The sequence below is a fragment of the Molossus molossus genome, unplaced genomic scaffold (genome assembly GCF_014108415.1).
Source record: "Molossus molossus isolate mMolMol1 unplaced genomic scaffold, mMolMol1.p scaffold_m16_p_15, whole genome shotgun sequence".
NCBI classification, from domain to species: domain Eukaryota; kingdom Metazoa; phylum Chordata; class Mammalia; order Chiroptera; family Molossidae; genus Molossus; species Molossus molossus.
The window spans coordinates 21,059,387-21,073,053 of NW_023425350.1; the positions used below are offsets into that span (position 1 = coordinate 21,059,387).

The 13,667-nt window shown below is 47.6% G+C and overlaps 1 protein-coding gene across 12 annotated transcripts in view; it reads left to right on the forward strand.

Moving 5' to 3' along the window:
• The first annotated feature begins 215 nt into the window (after window positions 1-215).
• LTBP1 (latent transforming growth factor beta binding protein 1) overlaps window positions 216-13,667 on the forward strand; it is a 394,177-nt gene continuing 380,725 nt past the window's right edge. For all 12 annotated transcript variants that reach the window (XM_036262366.1, XM_036262365.1, XM_036262362.1 and 9 more), the window contains exons 1-2: window positions 216-712; window positions 1,737-1,807. In XM_036262366.1, the coding sequence (XP_036118259.1) occupies window positions 216-712; window positions 1,737-1,807 (568 nt within the window). The remainder of the gene's footprint in view (window positions 713-1,736; window positions 1,808-13,667) is intronic.

Genomic DNA, 13,667 nt, shown 5'->3' on the forward strand with positions numbered 1-13,667 from the left:
ACCCCCACGCCCGCCCCCTCCTCTCCGCTGCTTTCGGCAGGGGTCTGGGGCTGCTCAGCCGCCCGCAGGACTTCCTCTCCTGGAGCCGAGTTTGCCTCCTCCCCGCCTTTCCCGGGCTCTCGGCAGTTCTCGAGGGAGCCTGAGCGCGTGCAGGCGGCCGCCCCGGGCGAGCGCACGGCTGGGGGCGGGGGTCGGGGGCGCCGGCTCGGGCCGCGATGGCGGGGGCCTGGCTCAGGTGGGGGCTCCTGCTCTGGGCAGGGCTGCTCGTGTCGTCCGCACACGGCCGGGTACGGAGGATCACGTACGTGGTGCGCCCGGGCCCCGGCCTGGCGGCGGGCGCCTTGCCCCTCGGCGGGCCCCCGCTGCCGCGGACCTTCAACGTCGCGCTCAACGCCAGGTACAGCCGCAGCTCCGCGGGCGCCGGGGCCCCCAGCCGCTCCTCCCCGGGGGTCCCCTCGGAGCGGACTCGGCGCACGAGCCAGCCGGGCGGCGCGGCCCTGCAGGGACTCCGGCCGCCACCGCCACCGCCACCGCCTGAGCCGGCGCGTCCCGGGGTCTCCGGCGGGCAGCTCCACTCCAAGCCCGGCGGTCACCCGGCGGCCGCCCCGTTCGCCAGGCAAGGCAGGCAAGTCGTGCGATCCAAAGTGTCGCAGGAGACCCAGAGCGGCGGGGGCTCGAGGCTGCAGGTTCACCAGAAGCAGCAGCTGCAGGGGTAAGCCCACACCCCTCCCTCCCTCCTGGCGCGCGCCGCCCGCGCCGGGGCCGGGGCCGGGGCCGCTCGGAGCCCCGCGGGCGGCGTGCGCGGTGGTCGGCTCTGCTCCCCGCCCGCCTCTGCCTGCCGGGAGCACGGCGGGAACGGCGGAGTGCGGGGAAGCCCAGGAACTTTTCCCCAGGATAAACCCCGAGTGCATTGTTACTGAGCTGCGGATAAACACAAAAGGCATTTCTGCCTGGGGCGTAACCTTCTGTGCGCGAACCCAGCTACTCCTAGAAGTTGGGCGTAAACATGAAGTCACTACAACTTAATCCCTCAGCATCAATTAAACTTCTTCTTGGAACACAGTTTTAATTTTTTTTCCCCCTAGCTAATGAAAAAAACGTTTTGGTTCTTGTTCTGTGGCCTAGAATTTTTCAGCATCCTAGAAATTCTGGGCTTGGGCTTTTCTGCACCTGTGGGGTCGGCTTTCCAGGGGCGGCGTGTCTTAGCACCGACAGAACTTGCCGCTGAACATTTTCTGTTATTGGAGGCTCTTAAACGGCTTCCCTGCCCCCTCTCCCCCCATTAATCACAGGTTGGGGGTGTCGGGGGAAAAACTGGCTTTGATGATTTGGTGTTTTTCTTCAAGGGTGGTTCCAGGCATTGTGATCTCACCCCTTACTGTTTGGACACTTTTCTCTAAAACTCAGATGCAATTTCAAATGTGGGCGCAGATAATAAAACACATTTGTCTCAAAACACATATGGGGGTTAAGGAAATCATGCATTTAGACCTTGACCTTCTGTATAGCTCTGGGGTGCGCAGGCTTCTTGGTTCTCCTACCCTTTCCTGACACAGGGTCCTCACCCTTCTAACTGGGCAGCTTCGGGTTGAGCATCCTGGGCACCTGTTAGGACTCTCTGGAAGCCAGAGGAATAGGGAAGCAGGATGCTGGGCTTGCGGGAATCCCCTGGAAACTTGGGTTCTCTGGAAGAGACTGTTGCAACTGCTGGACTCAGGAGTCTTGCTTTGTTTCAGAGTCAATGTCTGTGGAGGGCAGTGCTGCCACGGCTGGAGTAAGGCCCCTGGCTCCCAGAGGTGCACCAAACGTAAGTTTCCATGTTCACAGTGGCCCTGCAGGTAGGCACAGTGGGGCTGTTCTCATGGGGCAATCCGACAGAGAACGTGTGAAAGGGGCTAATGCCATCCTGTATAAGTTGGTGTCAGGAGTACAATCCACCCCATTATCTGCAGCCTTCATGACCACCTGGGAAGGGCTGGGCCAGGGTGGTGTTGGTATCAATGCCAGCAGCAATGTTGTACGGACCATGCAGCCAAGACTCCTCTGCACTCAACTCAGGTGCTAATCACTTGGTCACACCTGTGAACCAGAGTTAGGCAAGACATTTCCATTAGAGAATGTGCCATATGACAGAACCAATACAATTAATTTAAACATGGGTGTCAACAAATGAAAAGCATTCCTTAAGACTTAAGATGATGGCAGGAGGGGAATGGGAAGTAGGAGGCCCTATTTTTGGAATGAAACATCAGTAGTTTTTAAAAGCTTTCTGCAGACAAGAACCAGAATCCTTGGGGCCTGACTGTTTCCCAGGAGGTAACCACTGTACTGTTCTTCAGAACTGACAGTTGGGGTTTCCTGCAGTTAACACTTATGCTTAGCACTGTTTTAGATGAGTGGAGTAATGATACATTTAGATCTGAAAATATTTCTCCTGTGCACGGTGAAGTTAAGGATGAAGTTAAAACATATTTTGAGGCTCCTCTTGACAGGTTGCTTCTGTCTGGTGTTAACTGGAAATAAAGAAATTTTACTTCCATTCAGAAAAACACTTAGGTGTTCTCTGCAGAGAGCTTGAGCCATACCATGTGGACTGGCATCGTCCAAAATATCAGCTGCTTATTAGTATTTGGCACAATAAGTCACATTTAGCAATTTGTCTTGTATATGGTTTGGATTTTAAAGTACTGGTGGATGAATTTTAAAAAATTCTAGTACAGTCATTCTGGCAAAATTGGTTGTTGAAAAATGACACCAATTTGGCACGGTGGCTTTAATTTTGTAAAAAGGAGTGTCCAGGTGGGTTATGATTTGGCTGTGATCAAGGAGTAATGGCAGATGTAAACTCACTATCAGCCTCCTGATTATTGAACTCAAACTGCTAGATCGGAAATACTCTGGGTTGTAGGCATTTGAAATTAATTCATAGTTTTTCACTTCTTAGATTATACTTGACACCAGTATTTTCTGGAATTTACAGTTGCTCAGGTCAAATTACACACCCTCTACTCCCTTCAGTAACTCCTGCTCAAAACCTGATATGATATAATTTGCCTAAAAAAAAAACACAAAAAAACAGAGACAGCCTATCAGTGACAGCACCATTGTAGTGGGATATTGTGTGTAAAGATAAAACACTCAGAGCAGGACTCTAGAGACAGTGGGCGGTGCTCCTTGATGCCACTTGGAGAGAATGCAGTAAGACTTGGAGAAGTTTACTTGGCAAATGATGCAATTTAGTGCCCTCTCTGAAAAGAGGAGTCCCCGTTCGCAGGCTGTCTAAGGATTTGGGGACCCACCGATGTTCTAGAAGATCCAAAGATGCTCTAGAAGGAGAACACCCAGATCTTGAGGAATCGCCACAAGGCTTTCTGCTTCCCCGCGCGAGAGGACAGGGCATGTGTGTGCCTAGGTTTAGCGGGGTGAGCCCCCTGGGCAGCGAGGATGGATTGAACAGTCACCGCGGGGCTCCAGAGAAAGTTGCTGCCTTAATTTAGTCTCACGGTACCAACAACAGATGCTCGTGGCTTTTGACTCAAGTCCTCCTTCCAGGTCCTGGAAGGTAGCCCTCGGGCCGCACTGCGGCCTAGCAATGCAACATCACTTTTCTTTCTTTAGTTTTCGGCCTTCAGAAGATGGGCCTTCCTGCCCAGTCTGACAAATGAACTCAAGCCCAAATGCTAGAAACCGAAATCACAAGTCCTTTAGGGAATAACTGTTTTTAAAAGTGATGGTAGGGTAGGTCAGTGCTCAACCCAAAGTGATGTTTCGACTAGATGGCTCTGCTTCAGGGGGGGAGTTGTTTGGTTTGTGTTTGCGTGGCCAGTGAGGTGAAGAAGCCTTCTGCCTTCAGATGGGACAGCCGGGGTTTCCACTCATGCTGGAAACTTGTGTCCGTGGCTGAGCAGTGTGGCACCAGGAAAAATCCTTGGTTCGGAAGAAGACTGAGTTCAAATCCTCAAGCCTTCACTAGCTGCGTGGCCTTGGAGAACTCATTGGACCTCTCTCACCCAAGTTCCCATCCTGAGATGACTGTGCTCACAACTTGCTTACTTTGTAGGATGGTGGCAGGTATCATGGTGACAGAGAATGGGTGTGAAAGGCTTGATGAAACCAGAAAGAGTCCCAGAGTTCATTATTGGATCAAGCCAAGTAACTCCTGTCTCATTTATCTATCCTTTGGTTCTCTTTCCCTGTGTGTGTTTCCCTAGCACTCATCCTTGTCATGGTCTCCTTTTCCAAGTAATTTAGGCTTGGGGAATGGGTAAATGGGGAAGACGAATACGTCCTGGGGATCTAAGGCACAGTGTAACAGCGGTTCACAGTCCTGTGTGTACACCTGCAACTGCTCAGAGGACAGATCTTAAAGTGTTCTCACCACAAAAAAGAAATGGTAAGTGTGTGAGGTGCTGGGTATGTTAATTAGCTTGACTGTGGTGATTCTTTCACAACATATTAAAACAATGGCATGTACCTTAAATATATACAATTTTTATTTTTCAATTATACCTCAATAAAGATGGGAAAAAAAAAAAAAGAATAAATGAAAAAGCCAGTCATTCCCGTTCTGTTCTGGCTTTGATTACCAAGAAAAAAAGAAATAAACTACTTTGGGTTATTCTGTACCCCTGAATGATTTCTTTTAAAATAACTTTAAAATAGACCAAATAATAGATTATTTGTGTGTCTCTAGTTCTCCTGTGTAAAAGCTTTCTGTCTGGGGGAAACACACTCCCCTGAGGTATTCATAAATTTAATGGAAAAAATTCTGACACCAGTTTTCATGACTGTAACTACTTCAGTAAATAGTAGTGACATTGAGATTGCAAAAGAAATTGATTTGTGGTCTCCTTCCTCTCTTACTATGCTGAGATCGAACAATTGCACCTGAGCATGATTTCTTACACTTAAAAATAAAAATTAAAAAAACACAACAAAACCAATGACATGCCCACATGAGGTTCCTCCTTAACAGAGCAGTCAGAAATGTGTGTATACACATTCAGATGTATCACCCAGGGTGCCTCCTAATTGTCGTTATATTTTGAGGATAACTGAAAGGCTTTAGTTGAGGAATTTCAGATCATATCCAGTTGATGCAAAAAGTATTTCTGCATAAGAGATTGGATGTGTTTATGTTGTTTCATTTGCTTAATCCAGAGAAGAAAATAAGGTGCTCCTCCCAGGCAGCCTGGATTGTTTTTGGTTGGTTGGTTGAAACTGAATTTAAATGGACCGCGGGCAAATGCTTCTGAAAACTGCAGGTTTCGTGAACCTTAATACGCAGATCAGAGAGACGTGAACCGAGCAGGCAGCCGACCCACAGGGGCAGGGAATGGATCTGTGCGGCCACAGAGGTGGTCCCGGGCTGCAGCTGCCCCGTCTCCTGTAGGAATGCCCAGTTGCATGTTGATGTGTGTGTGGGACTCTGGAAGTTGAAAGTACAGCACGAGATATGTCATTATCGTTATTAATAGGGAGTGACTGCTGATAATATCAGTTTTGGACAAAAGAGATAATGGCCCATTTTTCCTCTTTCCAAAGAGTTAGCATTTATAGGAGGGCTTTGTACCTTAGAGACGTCGTCTTTCAAGTGGGCCATTAATGTTTTTGTCTCTCCCCATTTTTGCATTTTTCCCTGTCTGTCCAAATGGAATCCACCGCCTATGGGTTCTTTCAAAATTTGTGTCCCCCTTTCCAGGAAAATGCAGGCCAGAGAGAGACACCAGTGGGCTTGGCTTGAAAGAGGAGCCTGGACACGGGAACAGACATCACAAAGAATAAAGAGGAGATGAGGGTGAGGCCGGTTGGCAGCATGAGGCGAACAGAAGGAAAGATGGCGGTGGGCCTGGCACATGGCAGGCCCTCAGTAAATGCATGGATGGCTCTTTCATTTATTTAATGGATATCTGTTTAGCTTTTACCATGTGCCACATTCTATGAATAGAAGAGAAACGCAGCCAGCCGTAGGGAGGACAGGGTCTGTTTTTACTCACTTAACTCATGGCACAGCAAATGACTTGTTCTCTCCTTAGCAAGAAACAGATCGATATTCCATTGCTTTTCCACTGGCATTGTGCCCACGCTGCTTTGAGAAAAGGAAACCCAAACCTAGAAGTGTGCCTGAATTCATACAGAGGGGACAGAGTTGTGCATACCCTTGGTGCTCAGAGATGCTGCAGTCGGCGGCACCCGGGAGGGTGCAGTGCGGCTGGACTCCAGGTGACCGAGGGGACTTTCAGTCCGTCTCCTGTCCCCTTTGGCTCAGCGTCGTGCCAGCTGAGCCCGGGAACCAGGCCCAGAGTGATTACACATTTTTTGTATGCCTGCTATGGCCATTGACAGCTGCCCTGCCAGTAGATCTGCAGGGAGGTTTACCATGGCAGCTGCTGGGGGACGCCGGCCCCCGTGCTGGGAGTTGGGGCGGGAGGGCCGGCTGGAAAATCTGGTCGTGCTGCACAGACAGCCTGGCGAAGGGAGAGGGACCCAGAGGTCAAGTTCACACTGGGTCAAATATGTGTTCTCAACACTAGTTAAAACAAACATTTAGGAACCATAAATTCTGTGTTGTGATAGTACTTAAACCTTCCTTGGGAAGCCCTGCTCCGGCCCCTGGGCCAGCCTGAGCTCACCACCTGCCCGCCCGGCCCTGCTTACTGAAACCTTTCTCTGCCCAGTGAACCCGGGCCCTTAGGAAGTCTGACTTGTTGAAAGGACCTCTGGCAACCACAGGAGTTTGCTGTTTCTGACCCTGTCATTTGTTGTCTTGGATATTCCAAACACAGTGAAACATGTTTGGAAGCTCGACGGAGATTTTCCTAAAATGCAGATTTTGCTTCCAAGTCCTTCCTAGCAATGACCAGGGCGACGTGGGGAGCGAGGGCTGTGCCACGCCTCTGTCAACACTGGCCAGCCTGCGACAGGGACGTGGAGCCCCTGAGGGGGCGAGGGCGGCTTGTGCCAGGCTCTCAGCGTGCAGAGGGCTTTGTTTTTCATCTTCACACCCTGTGGGGGTCAACGAGGCAGGCATGATCTGTCCCCCCTTGACAAAGAGGGGGCAGTGCTCAGACGCCACCCCAGATCTTGTGGCTCTTCCAGATCTCGTGGCTCGTGGTTCATTGTTCTCTCCACTGCCCTCGGCTGCCTGGAGGTCAGTGCTGCAACATCCTGTCTTGTTTTTGTTTTGTTTTTGAATTGATTTTATTTTGAGAGAGAGAGGATGGGAGAGAGAGATAGAAACACTGATGTGAGAGCGAAACATTGACCAGCTGCTTCCTGCATGCTTCCTACTGGGGATCGAGCCCGAAACCTGGGCACGTGTCCTGACCAGGAATCGAACCGGGACCCCTCAGTCCACATGGCGATGCTCAATCCACTGAGCCACACCAACTGGGTGCAACATCCTGCCTTGAGGTTTTTGTCTTCTTACTTCTCCGTCCGGACAGCCGTGCCTGGGATTGGTTTCGCTGTGTCGATCCCCTCTGTGATTCCCCGAGCTGTATTACTTTGCCAGGGCTGCCATCACCAAGGGCCACAACCTGGGTGGCTGAGAACAGCAGACACATTGATTGTCGCAGAGTTCTGGAGGATAGAAGTCCAAACTCAGGGTGTCGACAGGGGGGTTCCTTCCGAGGGCTTCGAGGGCAGGATCTGTTCCCGGCGTCTCTTCAAGCTCGTAGAAGGCTCTCTTCTCCCTGTGTCTCTCTATACCATCCTCCCTCTGCGTGTGTATGTCTTTGTGTCCAAATCTCCCCTTTTGATAAGGACACCAGTCATATGGAATTAGGGTTCTTTCTAATGACCTCATCTTAACTGGATCACCTCTATAAAGATCCTACATCCAAGTAAGTTTCAAAGAAGATCACATACTAAGGTACTGGGGGTCAGGATTCTGACATATCTTTCTTTTACGGAGGAGCACAATTCAACTCATAATACAAGCCCATAGATAACTGAGCACGTGGACTTGAGAGGTGGGCTGCGTGGAGGAGGGTCCCCCCTGGGGCCCCTGGGAGTTCCCTTCCCACACAGGCTGTGACTGGTCCCCACCTGGCGTCTTCCCTAACACAGGAGCTCCGGCTGCTCCAGGGAGGAACTGGCTCCTTGTGATTTTGGTTATGACTCTGGCCATTTTTACTTAGTCTGTTTGAAGAGATTCTAGATTGGTGGTTCTTAAACATGAAGGTGCAGTTGGTCACTGGAGGAGTTTGTTAAAGTGGTTTATTGAATCAGAGTCTTGGGTTTTTCAGAAGCACCCCAGGTGACCCTGATGAGGTGGCCCACGTTTTGAGAAATTGTGATTCAGAAGGAGCCCTCTCCTGGTCAATATTTAGGACCCTTCATTTGGAAATTTAAGGGCCAAGCCCAACACTTAACAATTTAGCAACATCTCAAGGTGGGGAGGGGGGTCCTCTAAATACTAGTTTAGCTCCATTTTGACTAGTACAAACAGAGATTGCAGCATCCACGGTTATTTCATTCAGTTTTTCTGTAGTTAGTTGAGTGCTTGATAAATATATTTATTTTTACAAGAGTTGGAAAGTTTCAAAATTGTGAATGATAAGATGGTTAAATAAAATAGTTTTTAAAAAAGGTTGAAATGCTTTGGAACACATGGAGTGTTTTTTTCCAGTAAGTATTCTATTTTTAATTACCAAATATTTTAAATACACAAAAACAAAGTATAATATATCCAGTAGGGTCATGTTTTTAAAAGCTCCCAGATGTGGTAATTAAGCACAGTGATTTATAGATAAGGGAGAGACTACGGTCTTATCTTGCTCTAAATGCGTGTTTTACTAATGAAGTTTCCTGTCTTGTTAGTGGAGAGAAAATAGTACATAATTGGTTGGTGTGACACAAATTGGTTGTTTCGGTACTTGTGGAAAAATACATCACAGCAGTATTTATCTGTACATGCCCATGTGTACCTAATCATTTGCCCTGCTGATTATTAGGGATTGAACATGTCTGGTAGGCACAGCTCACTGGACTGAGAAACCTGGGACAAGGCAAGAGAACCCATTCCCAGCACAAGTATAACGATGGTCTTAGCATCATTCAGAGGCTTGTTGGGGTACCGCCTCAAGGAATATATGAGACGCACTTAGAGATTAGGACTCCTGTCCAACAATATTTGAGCTCTCAAGGGCTCCCATTCTGTTTAGCTTTGCCCCCTCCTGGGTGCCCTTCTACACACCCCTCTTTGAGTTTCTTTGATCCCCTGGTGGAAACCGTGGGTCTCTCTGCTTGTCTCCCTGAGCACTGATTTCACTCTTCCTTGGCTCTGAGTATGTCTGGACCAGGCGGGAGCGGCATCTGCCTCCCCGTCAGCGTGGATCTCCTGGGGAGCAGGATTTTCTGTGCCACTTTAAGTACCCAGGCTCTCTTCCTTGCCAGGGTCCAAATGTTAACAGAATTGACTAAAATCGAATTGAACCGGCATGTCTGATTCTGTTGTGTTGCGAAGACTGTCCTCTACACCCTATGTCAAGAATCCCACTTCCTCTGTTTACCTCACCTTCTGGCAGCCATTCCCAGTCGGTTTTCTTCCCCTTATTTTCTCTGTGTGGTTGTCTTTGCCCAGCAGACCCCGCTTATTCTGACAGCTTTTCAGGGGCACACCACCTGACTCTGTCTCCTGCTTTCTCTCTGAAGACTGCCCTGGCATGGCCCAGACTCGAAGACAACTTTTCCTTTCTTCCTGCCAATTTTAGAATTTTTCTGCTCAACATCATCTGATAGAGATTTGGGACTAAGTAAAATGAATGTTGTATGATTTTTCCCCTGTAATTTTAGATCCCCAAAGACTGCTCTTGGCCAACTACACTATTCCCTGTGGCTTTTGAACTCCACCACATTTGAGTAATATTGTTGGCACGGGTGTAAGTAAACAGTTTGCAAAATGTTGTGTTTTGTAAATTAGGAGATGGATGGGCTGGATTTTGAATACATGCCTTTGGTTCTGCTAGACCAGAGGAAAGATGAGTTTGGTCCATGGATAGGAAGACAAATTGGAGGATGGTGTTGCTGTCCGAAGCTGATGTGATTAACTTTTCTGAATGGATGAAATCAGTTATTCGGAGGTGAGGACAAAATGGCTGGAGGGGAACCTTCAGAGGTATTTTGGGAATAAATTAAGGGAGGATCTTCACAGAGTAAAGAGGATGTAACCAGTAAACAGCCATTGGAGCCACCCTATTAATAGAGTGATAAAAATAAGAAAAATATAGCTCTGGCCAGTTTTGCTCAGGGGTTAGAGTGTCGACTTGAGGACCAAAGAGTCACGAGTTTGATTCCCATCAAGGGCACGTACCTGGGTAGTAGGTACGATCCCTGGTCCTTATTGGGGTCGTGAGGGAGACAACCAGTTGATGTTTTTCTCTCTCTCCCTCCCTTCCACTTTCTCTCTAAAAAAAAAAAAATCAATAGAAAAATATCCTTGGGTGAGGATTAACCAAAAAAAAAAATAATAATAATAAAGGAAAATATAATAAGCATTTTTTGTCTTTATACACTTAAAAATGTCTGTAGTTCTTATAGGGTTACCAAACAATTACAATTTCACTTTTAACCTTACAGGAACTTAATTTTATTATTGTTGTTATAAAGTTTAAGTAGAATCTCCAGCCTTTCACCCATAGGTATTTCATTTTCACACCACATCAAGTGGATTAGCGTCTTCAAAATAAGTTTCATTGTAAAACTGATTTAAATCAGCCGAGACAGGAAAAAGGAGAAACATCTGTAACAAAAATAAATTAAAAAATGAAAAATAAAAAAAAAATCAGCTAAGACATACCCCTCACCTTGATGAATTATTTGCTATACTGATTCAAGAGTGGGGGACTTTTCTGCTTCTGCCATTAACTGTGAAGGTTCAAACAGCTCAACGAATGAATTCTGAGACATTTAAAAACAAGTAAAATGAATAGGAGAGTGCCCTTCATTACTCAACCTCACTCAAGTGATTCCTGTGACTATCAGGCGTGCACATCCTCTTCTCTCCTAATACGTTTCACTTGGTGTTTGTTGTGCGTGTGCATGCGTGTGCGTGCGCGCATGTGGCTTCCCAGCTTGCATGTGAGCTCCGTGAGGGAGCACACACGGCATCTTTTATTCTTAGTATCTGGCAGGTGCACGTAGACTTTTATGGAACGAATGAATGGATGGGTTTATCCGTTGCACTTTTGCCAAGCCCGTGTGCTAGGTGCAGGCACATGGAGATGGTAAGCGCTGTGAAGAAAATACAGCAGGTGATAGGCGACAGAATGATGGGGGCTGGAGGAGGGGAGTGTGGTCAGCGAAGGTCTCTGTAAGGAAGTGGCATATGAGACCTGTGTGATAGGAAAGGGTCTGGAGGAAGAATCTTCTAGTCCAAGAGAACAGCTAGCACACAGGCCCTGGGGCAGAAGCAGGCCTGGCCCGGTGCAGCAACCCAGAAGTGAGCATTATGGGTTGCAGTGAGGGCTAGAGTACTAGGGGATAAGGGACTAGAGTATTAGGGGATAAGGGACGCAGGGCCGGATCCCTAGTCAGGTCTTGTAGATGATATGAGGCCATAAATAAGATAATACGGGGGACTTAGAAATACAAGTGAATTTATTATTAAAAAATTGGTATTTTTCAGCACATCTTTGGAGGCCTGGAAAAAGAATGTTTTAAATGGAAAATTCATTCAATCACTTTTATTGCTATTTTTAATTGATGAGAAAAACTGCATGTAGAACCGTCAAGTACTGAAGACCACAGCAGATGGCCTGGTGCCCTGAGCACCAGCCCAGCCCCATGCTGATGGGACCCCACCCCGCCCCCCTGCCCCTGGCAATCTGGCAGAAGGGGGGCGCTCACGAGAGTTACAGGCCAGATTCAGGATGAAAGCTTGAGGGTTAAGAAAAGAAAAGTCTCTGGTCACAGCTGTGTTAAAAGGCAAATTATTGGGGATTCTCACATGGTACTAAGAACACAATAAAATGTTTAATCCTTTAAGAACTGAGATGAGAGTCCCACTGTGGTCGCAATAGAAAATTCACAGAGAAGAGTTAGAATGTGTTAACGTAAGAGTGCACCCTGGCTGGTTTGGCTCAGTGGTTAGAGTGTTGGCCATCAGACCAAAGAGTCGCGAGGCATGGGCATGTGCCTTGGTTGTGGTTCGTCCCCGGCCCTGGTTGGGGTTGTGCGGGAGGCATCCAGTCGGTGTGTCCCTATCACGTTGATGTTTCTCTCTCTCCCCCTTTCTCTCCCTCCCACTCTGTCTGAAGATAAATAGAAAAATATCCTCCGGTGAGGATTAAAAAAAAAGTGCAAAATTTTTGTATTACATTTGAATGCTATTAGGAGATTTTGCGCCCCCCCCCCCCCCATCTAATTTACAAATTGTTGGTGAGCCCGAGGTGAGAGGTCGATGCAGCGCAGCCTCTGCTGGGCGTCCTGGGCGGTCAGTCGCTGTCTCTGGGCGATTCTGTTCTGGTCGTGTCATGGGGGTTCATAGCACCAGGTGACTCCATCTCCCATTTCGTAGTAAGTATGAAATAAAATGTGGTTCATGAAAAAGCGTCCCCAAAGAGCCATATAAACATAAGGTGATGTTACTAATAAAGTTTTTCTGGCTGGGTTGTGAAAATGTTTCAGTATGTGAAAAATTTCTCTATAATAGGTTGGTATATGTCTCGTCCTGAGCAATAGAACACTTCATGTTTCAGTGGATTGCGAGGTTACAGACTTTGTGTCTCAAGTCTTTCGATTGATCATCTCGTTTACGGATGGTTTATGGTTTCTTGGGGCACCTTCTGGAAGTGGGTTTGAAAATAAGCAAAGTTTGGCTCAGCAGTTGGAGCATCGGCTTTCTGACCAAAGAGTTGAGGGTTCGATTTTGATCAAGGGCATATACCTTGGTCGCGATTTGTCCCTGGCCCTGGTCAGGGTCGTGTGGGAGGCAACTAGTTGATGTGTTTTACATCGATGTTTCTCTCTCCCTCTCTCTTCCTCCCTCCCACTCTATCTGAAGATAAATAGAAAAATATCCTTAGGTGAGGATGAAAAAAAGCAAAAGTACCTAAATCCCCACTCTAATCCCCCATCCCCCATTGCAGTTTGTTTTATTCTCCGAAAAGTAGAGTACAGGCCAAAACGAGAGCTGTTTCTCTCTTTCCTATAGTGATAGTGAAAAGGTTAAGTTAGTCCAGACTATTTTAGTAATTGGAGCTGAAATAATACAGACGATTAGTGAATTAAAGGCAGGGACCTTGCTTTTGTTTTATGTTTTATCCATTAGGAACATACAATAGACCCTCAGTAAATTTTCTTGATTAATAAGCATTGCAAGTCACTTTTGTGTCTGAGGGAGAGAACAGCTGAAATTCATTTAAATCAGTGGATACTGAGATTATGTTATTAACCAGTTTCTTTTGTTATGAGAGAATGAATATTAGCAAACCTCCCTGTGGAACAGTTTTTAATGCTCAGTTTTGACTGTTAAAATTGCCCCATTTCGTCCTATAATACAGATTGCTTTAATGGCATTCCACAGACCTAGTAGTTCTCAACGTGTGGTCCCTGGACCAGGGCAGCAGCGTCACCTGGGAACTTGGGCCCAACCTTAGACCTCCGGAGTCACAGACTGGGCCTGGGGCCCAGCACTGCGTGTTTCAACAAGCCCTGTGGGCGAT